The sequence below is a fragment of the Staurois parvus genome, unplaced genomic scaffold, assembly GCF_062004578.1.
Source record: "Staurois parvus isolate SC_StPar_1 unplaced genomic scaffold, SC_StPar_1.0 ptg001065l, whole genome shotgun sequence".
Taxonomy (NCBI): Eukaryota; Metazoa; Chordata; class Amphibia; order Anura; family Ranidae; genus Staurois; species Staurois parvus.
This window is the reverse complement of record NW_028318861.1, coordinates 66,625-80,998: the sequence shown is the minus strand read 5'-3', so window position 1 is coordinate 80,998 and position 14,374 is coordinate 66,625. Positions and strand designations below refer to the sequence as shown.

At 39.8% G+C, this 14,374-nt stretch overlaps 1 protein-coding gene across 1 annotated transcript in view; it reads left to right on the top strand.

Moving 5' to 3' along the window:
• The window catches only part of LOC149440624 (AP-3 complex subunit beta-1-like), a 116,261-nt gene that overhangs the window by 41,993 nt on the left and 59,894 nt on the right, over positions 1 to 14,374 (top strand). The window contains exon 6 of the mRNA XM_089658381.1: positions 1,178 to 1,244. Coding sequence (XP_089514507.1) covers positions 1,178 to 1,244 — 67 coding nt within the window. The remainder of the gene's footprint in view (positions 1 to 1,177; positions 1,245 to 14,374) is intronic.

Here is a 14,374-nt window from a genome sequence, read left to right as displayed (position 1 = left end):
GATGCGCCGGCGCTTGTGACATCACCACATAGTGAGAACTTGGAAGAGGCCTGTGCTACCCCACAGATCAGTTTATGTATACAGCGCTTATGTGAATTTATTTTTATGTGAGTAGCCTGATTTATTAACAAAACTTCCCTGAATGGTTTTATGCTGTGTGGTGTATTTGGTCTTTTATCTTCTCATATATGTTACTGGGAACTGGAGGGGACATCCATCGTTGGGTGAAGTGACAATATCCCTTAACTACTTGCCAGTGGCTCTTCTGCACCAGACCACATACTTGCATGCACCTGCCGCCTCCCTGGCTGTACTGTTATTCGCTACAGCACTAGCTGATCAGCGGATCCGGGCCAATGATTTATGCCCGGGACCCATTAAGCGAATAACTGAAAAGAGCCCTGTGTTGGTAAACAACACAGTTCTCTACAGACAGGAGCATTGTGCTGATTTTTTTTTCTCTCTCCCTGGAAAGCAGGGAGTAAAAACTGCATAGTTTACACACAATAAACATTGTTAGGTACACAGTTAACCCTTTGTTTGCCCCTAGATGTTAACTCCCTCCCAACCAGTGTCATTAATACAGTGAGAGTGTATAGCACTAGCACTGATCACTCTAATACTGTCACTGGTGATGTCAGTGACAGTTAACACAAAGTTACCTTACGCGCCATCACAGTCCCACTATAAGTCACTGATCACTGCCATTACTAGTATAAAAAATAAATCAATAAATATTTCAGTATATAGCCCATAGTTTGTATACGCTATAACTTTCATGCAAACCAATTAATATTCACTTATTGGGATTTTTTTTTTTATCAAAGACAGATTACATTTTGGCCTACAGTTATGAAGACTTTTTTTTTTTTTTATTGGATATATTTTATAGCAAAAAGTAAAAGATATATATTTTTCAAACTTTTTGGTCTTTTTTCATTTATATAATTAAAAAATGAAAAACTCATGATCAGATACCAAAAAATAAAGCTCTCTGTGTGAAAAGATATAAATTTAATTTGGGTACAGTTAAATAACTGGGTAATTTCCACTTAAAGTAACTCAGTGCTGAATAGCAAAAAAAATGGCCTGGTCATGAAGGGGGTAAAATCTTCCGGAGATTAAGTGGTTAAGAGTGTTTGTTCTACATCTGATTTTCCCTGCTTTATTTTTCTAGACTTGATCCAGATCAGAAGGATATGCTCATTGAGGTTATTGAGAAGCTGCTGAAAGATAAAAGCACGGTAAGGGTTTCAAAATTGTTTAGAGCTGGTAATTTTAATTGCCAGCATGTTTTTTTGAGGATTTTTTAAAATCTTTCAGAATTGGCTTATATAATTTGACAGTCTAAATCTGACATGCACAGAATGACTAGAGGCATTCTGAAATGTCTGCAAATAGCTGTTTTCTCTCATCATGTATGCTTATTTAGAATTTGGGTTTGTAACCTGTGTTAATGATATATTCATAGGTTACAACTTCATGACAACTGCCTTTATAGAAGTGAACTTGAAGCGTGAACAAAGTACCCAATTTTTATTTCTTAAGCTTACAAATCCATCTTCAAGTGCTTGTGCGTCAAGTTTGTTTCAAATTTTTGCACTCCAAGTGTCTCAAATCCCAGACTATTCTGTTATACACATTTACTAAGAATCCTGGGTTGATAACCCTACCTGGTGAACCTTTGGAGAAAGGCTGGGCAGGGCTGCACAGTAACAGAATGCTACACTATGAGGAATTATTGAAGGACCGATTTATCACAGTCAACCCACCTCTTTGTCTCTGTTCTTTCCGCCTCAATGTGACTGGATTACATAAAAAACCCAAAGCTGTGACTCAGATTGACCTATAACCCATTCACACTGTTCTTCCCTACTATTTAGTGGTGGCTGAGCACCAACAGCAATCAACAATGCATGCTTCATTGAACTTTCACCTCCATTGGTATGCCGTTTATGTTCATGAGGTTTTTTGAGTTGAGGCCCCAACTTCCCCCCTTTTTTGTTGTTTTCCTCTGTTTGGCTATTTCAGTGGCTTGTAAAGCCTTTAGAGTTTGAGATCGTGTACGGGCTTCCTCCCTTTACACCATGATAATCTCTTCTGGCTAGTTCCACCCATTTCAACCATGACCATCCCTTGTGGCTAGCTACTGTACCCAGTCGAACTGCTACTCTTATTTCTATACAGAAACTTCTCTTAATCAGGACCTGGGACTGGTACCTCTTTGGCCAAGTTGAAACAAATAAAATGGCTCTCCTAAGAAGCCTTCACGTGTCTTTGAAGTGGAAATCACCATTCTATGCTATAGATCAGTGGTCTCCAAACTGTGTCCTAGGGGGCAGATGCGGACCTTTTCTTGCTGTTATTCAGCCCTTGAGGCTCTATTTCTTTCACTGATTCCAACAATGGGCACATTGTCTCTCAATGATACCAATGATGGGGCACAATTTCTCCCAATGACACCAGTGATGTGGCATAATTCCACCCCATGAAATCGACAATGAGGGCACATCTCCTGTCACTGACACCAAAGATCGGACAATATTTTTTCACACTAACGTCGGAACCTTATTCATTCCCAGTGGCCACAGTCCGGCACCCTAAGATCTGAAGGACAGTAAACTGGCCCTTTATTTAAAATGTTTGGAGATCACTGCTATAGATTAAAATCGACATGCTATGGTATGCCTATAGGGAGATCCATCTTGCAAAGGACACCACTGATCTATAATCCAGATTACAATAGAACACCTCCTTCTGTTATTGGTGTTCTATAGGATTTAATATTTTTATTAATAAAAACCATACTGGTCATCTTCAAACATGCCAAAATGGATGAGAAAGGAATACATTTGCTTTTTACAGTGCACTGTTGTGTAGTACTTAATTTGCACTGGGTGATTTATTTTGCCTTTCAGTCGTTTGTGGTACTCAAGCACTTCAGTTCTGGAGCATGTATAGGGGTTTTCCTATGATTATTTTACAAGACTTTAACAATCATTGTGCATGTGTGTATAGATCGGTTTGGCACTACTGTGGGTGCTCCTGGAGTTTCACTTACCTTGCTGGCAGTCATGGTGAGGGAACTGGACCTGATAAGACATATGGTGTTGTGTAACCCGACTTTCAATCAATATAGGGGAACTGTGTGGAAGCTCAATGCTTTCTAGGGTCAACTGTAGTCTCCAGACAATGTTATTTCAACACAAATATAGCATACAATACAATCTGCAACATAATTGTTTGTAGACTGTAATAGTAGATTTACCCACTCAAATATTGCATGGGGCACACTTAAGTCATTCCTGATTCTCAGAATAGAATTAACTAATCCTCATAATAGAGGGTGGAGTTGATTCAGTCTGTAAAAGCAGAAAGGGAGTACATTGTGTGCACAATTATTAGTTGTATTTTTGAGGACTAATATCATTATTGAATAATTACAGTGTTTTTGGTCAATCCAAAATGTTAATAAACCCCAAACCTGAATATTTAAGAAAGTAAAAATGAGGTTTTGGCTTTCTTAGGAGAATATCTGTGTGCAGAATTATTATGCAACTAAATGAAAAAGGAAAATGCTCCCATCTCACCATTTACTAATAAACATTTCTGACATTTCAAAAATAAATAAATAAATTGGTGACCGATATAGCCACCCTTCTTTTCAGTAACATAAGCCTTCCATACATGGAGTCTGTCTGTTTCCTGATCTGTTGATGATCAACTTTTTGTGCACCAGCAGACACTGTTCAGAGAGGTTTACTGTTTTCCTTCACCGTAAATCTCCCATTTAAGAAAGGCCCACAAGTTCTCAATAGGGTTTACATCAGGTGAGGAAGGGGGCCATGTCATTATTTTTTCATCTTTAAGACCTTTACTGGCTAGCCACGCAGTGAAGTACTTTGAAGCATGCGATAGAGCATTGTCTTGCATAAATATTATGGTTTTCTTGAAAGATGCAGACTTTCCTGTACTACTGCTTGAAGAAAGTGTCTCCTAAAAACTAGCAATAGGTTTGATAGTTCTACCTCCATCTTGCTAGTGTCTGAGTTAAAGTGGAGCTCTGTGTTATTTATCCAGCCACAGGCCCATCTATCTGCTCTGCAAGAGTCGCTCTCATCTCATCAGTTCATAAAACCTTTGAAAAATCTGTCTTCAGATATTTCTTGGCCCAATCTTGACATTTCAACTCATGTGTCTTGTTCAGTGTTGGTCGGGTTTTAGCCCTCCTTACCTTGGCCATGTGTCTGAGCACTGAGAACCTTGTACTTCTGAGCTGGCACTCCAGGTATGTTGCAGTTCTGGAATGTGACAGCACTGGAGGATAATGGGTTCCTGGTAGCTTCACATTTTGATTCTTCTTAAATCTTCAGCAGTTAATTTGCAACTTTTTCTCAACACGTTTCTTGCGAACCTGTTGACTATTTTCAGCAAAAAATGATGGTTTGATGGTTCTGTGATCACGCCCCAATGTCTTGGCAATTGTGAGTGCTGCATCCCTCTGAAAGACTATTTACAATTTTTGACTTTTCAGAGTCGGTTAAATCTTTTTTTTTTTTTTTTTTTTTTTTGGCACATTTTGCCTGAGGAAAAGAACCTGCCTAATAATTGTGCACATCTTGATATAGGGTTTTGATCTCCTCAGGCCACACCCTCCCTCATTACACAAATACATGTCACCTGAAATGCTTAATCTCTTCACGGCGGGCGAACGCAAATGTGCGTGCTCCCGGCGTCGAGCGGCCGCACATTTGCGTTCTATTAAAAAAATACATGTGCTGAGAGCGCGCGCCCTGCGCACTCCCAGCACACATGTTCGGTATTCACGGAAAGGTCCCGATCTCCTCTTTCGATCGGGACCTTTCCCGATCATGTGACCGCCATGACGGCGTGTCACGGCGGTCACATGACCCTAAACCCCGCCCCGCCTCCCGACTTCTGAAATCCTTAAAGGGCCGGAAGACGCCAGCGCAAAGGGGTTAAAACCAATAAGCATTTAAGTTTATACAGCTTGGAGTTGAACGATATGCATAAAAATGATGATTTGGTAAAAATGCTCACTTGTCTAAAAATTGTGCACACAGTGTACATTCAGGGGGTTATTTCCTAAAACTGGAGAGCGCAAAGTCTGGTGCAACTCTGCATAGAAACCAATCGGCTTCCAGGTTTTACTGCCAAATCCTAAATTAACTAGCTGAAGTTAGAAGCTGATTGGCTACCATGTACATATGCACCAGATTCTGAGTGCACCAGTTTTAGTACAATTCTTCCTCAGAATCCTGATTCCCTTAGTGTGGTTGACAGCTCAAGATACCTTCTTTATCAAAGTATTTTTCTCCCATCACAATCTTTACACTTCCAAACAACACAGTAATCTCGCAGCTGCTCAATCTTTCTCTTGCCATTATGACTTCAGATGATAGAGACCTTTTGGACTTATTGATGAGCTAACCGAGGCCGTAACTCTCTACCTGCAAACTAGCCATTTTGTGTTTGCAAAAGGTGAAGAGAAGGGGTGAATGATCTTTATGCTCTACTCATGTCCAGTCACAGAACCCCTTACATTCATTGAAAAGATTACAAGATATTTTCTAAATCAATGTGGTGCCGAGCTATCGACCGCCTATTATTACCATACAAGATGGGAGTACAATCTTCAACATGGTTCCGATTAATAGGAGTTGGCTAAAAATAGGTGAAATACAATGTGAACATGAATATATGATTTTACATTTTGACCATAGATAAGCGCAAGGGTCTATCCACACACACAAATTTTGTCCTCTGGTGGGGCTGCACTGGAATAGCTGCCCAACGTGGTCCCACCACACCTGGTGTGAATGGACCCTTAAGTCATGTGTGCTCAACTTATGCAAAATCACAGCCTGGTTACATTTTTATTAAAATAACATTCTTTATTGCTTGTGCTGTAAATTTAGCATTTTATATTATGGCTACTGCATACTGATTCAAGTAGCAGTACTTTTGTTCTGTAATAGATTGGGGTTGAAGGTCTGTCTGTATTACTTCAGTAATCAATAGATTGAAGACCACCGTAAATGTTCTTTCAGCACTGTAAGCCACACCATTTTGACTTTTACTTTCTCTGTTTTTACCTGTATGAAACTTCAAAAATGTCTTCTTTAATTAAACACTGCCTTGATTTTTTTCTATTATATTCTAAAATCATTACATTAAATATGGTAATGCCATAACAGACACTGATTTGTAGAGTGGACTTGATGTGCAGGCAATATGCCTGCTGTTTACTGGAGATAACTTTGTTTTGCACTTCAGGTTTTTGTTGAAGACAATCCCAGTCTCCTCATACACATTCCCTCCAGAACTGCTTTATGCATTCCCTGAATGTGTGACAAATTTGGATGACACATTCTTCTACATGAGAATCAGTCACTTATGTATGTGTCAGTGTCACGCTGTGAGCATGTGACCACAAAAAAGTTGCTTCATCACAAATTGTTACTATATTTTACTCTGCAGTGTCAATTTTTTTTAACATGGTTTTTAAGGGTAGTCTGGGAAAAAAAACAACTCCTCAGTCACTACGTATCCAGGTAACATATAAGTCTGCACAAGCTTTAAAATATTAAATATTTATGGATATATATGGAAAAGCTTTTGGAGATGAAGGGAGTTAATAGGGAGTTAAAATATTCTGAGGCACCTAGCATGTTTTCTATACTTGCCAATTGCTCTGCAGGGTCTATTTAGGACTCATAAAAATTGTTTCTGATCTAGCAACCCCTTACATTTTGCAGTTCTGTTTTTGTGGGTCTGGTATTCATCTAATAACCATCCGTGGGATTTCCCTTCATTGAAAAGTTTTAAAATGTAGTTCTGCCACAAGGCAAGCCCTACTGTAATTCAGTGAAGCAGTAGCACCATCAGAAGTTATGCTGATTTCCTGCTGACTCATGCTAGAGTGAACAATATTGTGAAAATGTGAATCCCTGTTTTTCATGAATCTGATAGAAGGTCCTTTTTTACTTAAAAAGAAAAAAAAAACTTGATTTAGGACCAACAATGTTTGCAGAAAGCTTGTAAAATGCTTTTAAAAACTCCCCGAAAACACTTTAAAATCATAATTTAAATCAAATTTAAAGTACGTTCTGCTGAGGTGTGAATGCAGGTTAAAGCGGAGTTGGTGTTACACTAGGACACTCATGAAAATATGCACAGGGTGTAATTCACATGGACTGTTAAAGCTGAAGTCTAGTGCCTAAAAAAAATTAGTGACCAAACTTAACTGTAATGAAGAATATCAGATGAATATCTTCTGTGCAGGGTGCAGTGTACATTATGAAACAATTTTTCTCAAGGGAGGAGGAGTTGTTGGGTCCCCATTGGGAGCTTGTTCACTGCAGCTTCTCAGAAGACTTGGAGCTATTAACTGACTCAGTGTTGGACATTCCAAAACTAAAAATAAAGGTTTAGGCTTTATGTACACTTTACGTTTATTGCAGTAAATTAATAAGCTTCATATCTAGAATTCATCACTTGGCTAACAAAATGGCAGCTCCCACTGTGTATCAGTATCGGCAAACTTTAGGCATGTAGTTCGTCATCATTTGTCTGCCCAGCCAAGAGCAGGTAAACTGCTGTTTTCATAAATTATTGATTTAAGGGCGGCAAGAGCCTCCACTGTTCTGAAAAAAATAACGGTTTTGTGCAGATGTTTTATTGTGATAGATCTATTATTCTGCTATTAGAAGATTAATGACCGATCACTCTCATCTTCCATGTCTACAGAAAATTGAAATAAGAAGGGGAATATCATTTGGGCTTTATGATTAGGGCAGGTAGGAGGGTCATTAATTTAAGGGAAGGGAATCTTTTCAGTACAGGGCAGGTCGCAGCATGCTATCAATCACCCCATGATGCACTGCTTGTGATGACCCAGCACTCTGCCATCCCCCCCCCCCCACCCATATTAATTAGAATTCATGACAAAATAGATGCAAGAAAACATTTTGTACCCCTCATATTTTTACAGAGAATTTATTGTTATTAGAGGATCCATTTGCCTAGTGTGATTTTTTTCATTACCGGCTTGTCAACCACCATAGATAATCTAGCGAAAATATGAACTCCTTAGATTGAGTGTCACTTTTGTTGATGGCTCATGTAGTTTACCTTGCCTAACCGTTAATGGCTCAAGTTCATAGCAACAGCACAGAAGCGCGTGGCAACTGCCGCAAGACAAATGAACCATGTTTATTGCTTTAATATAAAAAATACATAAATGGAAGGCTGCATTTGAATCTGATCAGCTTATTGCTAGTTTAGCTGATGTGATTTATTCATCCTCCTCCTTTCCAGAGCCAAATGCTACTATTGACACGGCGGGATGGAAATTAACGGGCTGACTTTTAGAAAGCAATATATTTTGCTCTTAAGTTACCCGCGAATCATTTTGTTTTAATTCAGAGCAGTTTTATGCAATACTGAGCATTTAATAAACTGAATGATCATGTGCTTCTTCACACTTGGAGTATTGGTTTTATCAGAGCAGGGGAAGCTTGCAGAACAGATTGCTAGATAACTATACTCATTATTAGCCATGTAAAAAAATGTAAAAAAACAAAACCTCAGCGCTCAGGACTTCCTATTTACCATATAAAACCCCGTGAGATGCTGCTGTGCACAGGTACAAAAGACCAAAAACTTTTAACAATGAAAACCAGCGCAAACCCACATGATCAATTACATTACTCAGTGTAAAAAAACATTAATGTGCTAATAAAATTATATATAATAAATTATATATAAATTATGTTGATACAAAAATATATCTATAAAATTATGAGTCCAGTGAAAAAACAAAGTGACAAAAAATCAGAAAAATCCCAGAAAGTATATATATATAAATAATTAAAGTCCCGTGACAAAATTAATCAAATTAATTTATAATATATTTTCCATATGATTCTTCTGTGTTACGGATCCCTTCACCATCCACCAGTGCAGAAATCAACATTAACCGCACTCACCAGATAATGGTGAGTCACACGCCTTTCAGGATTGTTAAGGGCTCCTGGACCCCCTTTACTTTCTCTGAGACCTCCAAATGCTGTTTCCTCTCATGTCTAGGTACCTCTTCTGCTTACTCCTCTCACCGAATCCCCCAAAGGAAAATCAGGAAGAAGAAAAGACCATAGCGTGATACCGCAGTAACTTCTCCTCAAATTAATCTCTCCAGACCACTCACATTCTTTTGCGGGATATAGCCCGCTTTTTATTCAAAACAACAGCGATTCTCTTCAAAATTGATCCACTTTTCATGTACACCGATTATATAAGGATTATATAAGGACCCCACAGTTTAGTGTGCAGCAGGATGGCAGACCTCAGCTACAGACTCTTCTCCTTAGACTAAGATGGCCCCTTGGAACGCACCGCTCGGCGTGCGCTCCACTCACCGGAAATGACGTCAGACGACGGACCAGGCAACCGGAAGTGCGTCAAGTGCGACGCACTTCCGGTTGCCTGGTCCGTCGTCTGACGTCATTTCCGGTGAGTGGAGCGCACGCCGAGCGGTGCGTTCCAAGGGGCCATCTTAGTCTAAGGAGAAGAGTCTGTAGCTGAGGTCTGCCATCCTGCTGCACACTAAACTGTGGGGTCCTTATATAATCCTTATATAATCGGTGTACATGAAAAGTGGATCAATTTTGAAGAGAATCGCTGTTGTTTTGAATAAAAAGCGGGCTATATCCCGCAAAAGAATGTGAGTGGTCTGGAGAGATTAATTTGAGGAGAAGTTACTGCGGTATCACGCTATGGTCTTTTCTTCTTCCTGATTTTCCTTTGGGGGATTCGGTGAGAGGAGTAAGCAGAAGAGGTACCTAGACATGAGAGGAAACAGCATTTGGAGGTCTCAGAGAAAGTAAAGGGGGTCCAGGAGCCCTTAACAATCCTGAAAGGCGTGTGACTCACCATTATCTGGTGAGTGCGGTTAATGTTGATTTCTGCACTGGTGGATGGTGAAGGGATCCGTAACACAGAAGAATCATATGGAAAATATATTATAAATTAATTTGATTAATTTTGTCACGGGACTTTAATTATTTATATATATATACTTTCTGGGATTTTTCTGATTTTTTGTCACTTTGTTTTTTCACTGGACTCATAATTCATTATTAGCCATGTTTACAAATTTAACCCCCAAAGGATCAAGCATAGTTGATCTGTATCAAATCCGAGTGCAGATCTATTTTATTTTTTTGAAGATTAAATGGTCATGTTGTGTTATGCCACTACACATTTCTGTTCTTGCATCCTTAGTTTAGTCAACTATGCTGTTTCACACCAATCCTAATATTTATTTAGAATAAGCTATATGCAGATGATGTCCTGCTATATTTGAATAATAATCAATTTTCCTTGACAAACCACCCTACAGACCTTTAATAGTTTTGGACACTACTTTGGTATTAAGATAAACTGGTCTAAATGTACTGCATTTTTCCCATTAGTACACAAGTGCTAGCAGATCCTGCCCCTTTGCAGTGGGTCCAACAGTTTAAATACTTTAGAAATTATAATCTTTAATATTTCCTTGCAGAGATCCTTGGTCAACAGCATTGCGCTTTGCATTTTTGCACTTGCGTTTTTTACGCGTTTTGCGGGTGTTTTTATTTTTCTTTTTGCTAGGCAGATTTAAAACGCAAAAATGCAACAAAAACGCAATACATGCTTTTCTACAGCGTTTCCATTGAAATCTATAGAAACAAACGCAACTTTTTGCATTCAGTAAAGTCCCTGACCCTTTCCAAAAATCTCACCGGGTGAAAATGCACAGGTGTGAACATGTCCCATAGGATATCATGTTAAATGGACTGTACTGCATTTCTGCAAAACACTGTCGAAAACCTTGGGTGTGAACCTAGGGTAAGTGCTGGGTTCGCCACAACAAAGCCCAGCCTGGGTCGGGAACGTCTGGCAAGTTAAATGTCTCGCAGGAACACATATGACTGGGCGCATATAGTCCATGTCAGTGTTACCCTGGCCAACAGCCCTCCAACTTCGGTGGAGAGGAGCATCTGACACAGGAGCCTTCAGTCCCTAACCCTCAAGGAGCTTACAATCTAAGGTCCCTAACTTCATACATACTAGGGCCAATCTAGGCAGGAGCCAATTAACCTACCAGCATGTCTTTGGAGTGGGGAGGAAACCAGAGTACCCGGAGGAAACCCACGCAGGCACAGGGAGAACATGCAAACTCCAAGCAGGTGGTGCCGTGGTTGGGATTCAAACCGACGACCCTAGTACTGCCAGGCAGAAGTGCTAATTATTTAGCCACTGTGCTGCCATATATGCCTGGTGATTAGGGTGTCATAAATCCCTGTCAGTTCTGGCCCACCTCCTGGTAGCTAGTGGTGCTCATATGTGTGTGTGTATATACATGGGCTCACACCTCAGAGAAATTAAAGGAACACTTTTTAATCAGAGTATAGCATGAAGTCAGTTTAAACTCCAGGGATATTGATCTGGTCAGTTAAGTAGCAGAGGGGTTGTTATTCCGTTTCAGCCGCTGTGGTGTTAATGAAATTAAAAGGTGCACTAGATGGACAACAAGGAGATGACCCCCAAAACAGGAGTGGTTTTACAGGTGGAGGCCACTGACATTTGGTGCAGTGGGTTCCTCCTGGTGCATGACAATGCCTGGCCTCATTTGGCGAGAGTATGCAGGCAGTTCCTGGTGGATGGAGGAATTGATACCATTGAATGGCCCCTGACCTAACTCCAATAGAACACCTCTGGGATATCATCTTTCGTTCAATCCGACGCCGCCAGGTTGCACGTGGGGGCCATACAAACTACTGCTGCAGTGAAATTTCAGCAAAATGGACTAGCCTGCTGCATCATTTTTTCACTTTGATTTTTGGGGTGTCTTTGAATTCAGTCCTCTGTAGGTTGATAATTTTCATTTCCATCAAACGATGGGGCATCCTTACATTCCTAACACATTACCCAGTCCATATCAGTATAGATATCCAGCATGATATTTTTCCCCATTGAGATCTGATGTGTTTTCAAAGAGTTCCTTTAATTTTTTTTGAGCAATATATATATATTTTACTCACATTGATGTTTACAGCTATATATGCTGTTATTTTTATGTTCATTTGTAATTGTTTGGACTAAGCAGAGCAGTATATGCTAGGAAGAATAGATTCATTTGCTCGAGAAATACTAATGTAAAATAGATTTTTGTTTGTGCAAATTGCATCACTAGGAAAGAGCTGAGCACTTTATTATATCCAAAATGAATAGAAAATAAAAGAATTAGACGTCAGAATCTAAATTCGCTGGATGAGAGTAGAATTGTTTCTTTCACTTAGCGACAAGAGAAGAAAGAGAATTTACATTCTAATCTAGAAGCAGGCGCCGATGATAGAAATAGCTTTTTGTGCACTTGACTCTTTGTATTTTCTACTTGTGTTTCCCTAATATTATGTGTGCATCTGCAATTACTCTTATGGACTAACATTCATATACAGTATATTGACCAACTGAACTATTTGATGTGTGTACGTAATAACATAGCCCATAGCTGGTGTGCATAATAACATAGTTTTTATTGTCCATGGCATTGAATCACATTTTTTTCTGTATTTAGGGCCACTTAGCGGTTTGCATTGTTTATGGAAACGCTTAATTTAAACTGTGGCTGTTTGTTAGGGCTCATTCACACTAGAGCAGCAACTGGTGTTTTTCTGCACTTGAACACCAGTTGCTGTTAGGGCACGTAGAAAACAATTGTTTTCTATGTGCCCCATTATCAGTACGACACAGCCCAAAATGCAGTGAGATGCGATGAAATGCAGCCGTTGCATAATATTGCACATCACTGGATGGCAGCGCATGTCACTGCACAGCAAGCGCAACAAACCGTGCTTCTGTGCAGTGACACTGTGTCGCTACTTTGTACACTTCAAATGAAGTCCCCCCCCAAAACGGAGCGATGTGATGTGGTAAAACATCGATCACACCACCCCCTGCAGCATGCAACTGCAGCCCAAAATGGACTGCTGTCTGCATACTAAACCGCTCCAGTTAGTGTACAGGCAAATGTAAATGGGTTCTTAACAATATGTAATGTTTTTATTTTAAATAACAAACATGGGAAGGACTCATAAAAAGGAAAAAAAAATATTTGTCAGTTGATCAAAGTAAGCATTACTTAATGTTGTAGCATGATGAACCTGTTTATTATAAATATTTCTGAAGTACTCCTTGGTGTGTGTTAACTCATCTAGTACCCCTAAAACGTGTACTCCAAAAACATGTTTCCCATCTTTTCTAAAGGTACCAAAATTGCTAATATAGATTTAGTATCACTACAGACTATTTTACCTTTAAATTAGTTAACCAATTTTCATTTTTTAGGTAGGAGTACCTCTTGAACCATTTAAACATACTCCTTGGGATACATGTTAAGAACCTCCAATTTAAGGGTTGTCAGTAGGTCCGGGAACTGCAAGCAATAAGCAGGCAGTTGAAATACTTCATGAAAATCGCTTTACCTGCCATATTTACATTTCTACTCTCAGTTTTTTGTGGGCTCCTTACATTTTCATTTTGGCATAAATGTCCAAATTAAAGCTGCTCCTTGGGAAAAGGCAAATATTGTTGAATATTGTTTTTCAACCTTTTTTACTCTCAAGAAACCCTTAAAAACATTTTAAATTCAGGGGTTCCCCTAGATCATTTTTTTTCTATAGCTCACAGTATGTTAGTGTAAAATATTTCCAGCTTTTGCCTTGGTGTTTGTTTCAAACGTGCACAGGGAACAGTTTGCATTGCTCGTATGCATTGCTCGTGGCCACCAATACTACTTTTTTCTGTGTTTAGTTGTTCTGCTTTTGCCACGCTCTTAGGCACATTTAGTCTTGTTTAGAGTTTCTACTCAGGTCCTGTATTCATAGAATTCCTTAACTGTCCCTATACGCAGGTAAACACTCAGTGTAAATGGCACCAATAAAAATCATTAAAGCGGATTTCCACTCATCCTGTCAAAAAAATAACTCAGCAGCTACAAAAACTGTAGCTGCTGACTTTTAAAAAACAGCCACTTACCTGTCCCTCTATCCCGCAGTGTGTAACCCGCAGCCTGTTTCACCGGCCGTCTTGTATTCCAGGAGGCCGGCATCTTCAGTGTGGGCACCCGGCTGTGACAGCTTGCGACTTCATAGCCGGGTACCCACTGCGCATGCGCGAGAAGCACTGCGCTTCATGAGTGGTCCTGTAGTCTTCTGGGACCTGTCACGTGTCCAAAAAGACTACAGGGAGGGAGGACACCTTCCGCTTCTGATTGCCTAGGCCAGTGGTCGGCAAGCCGCGGCTCGCG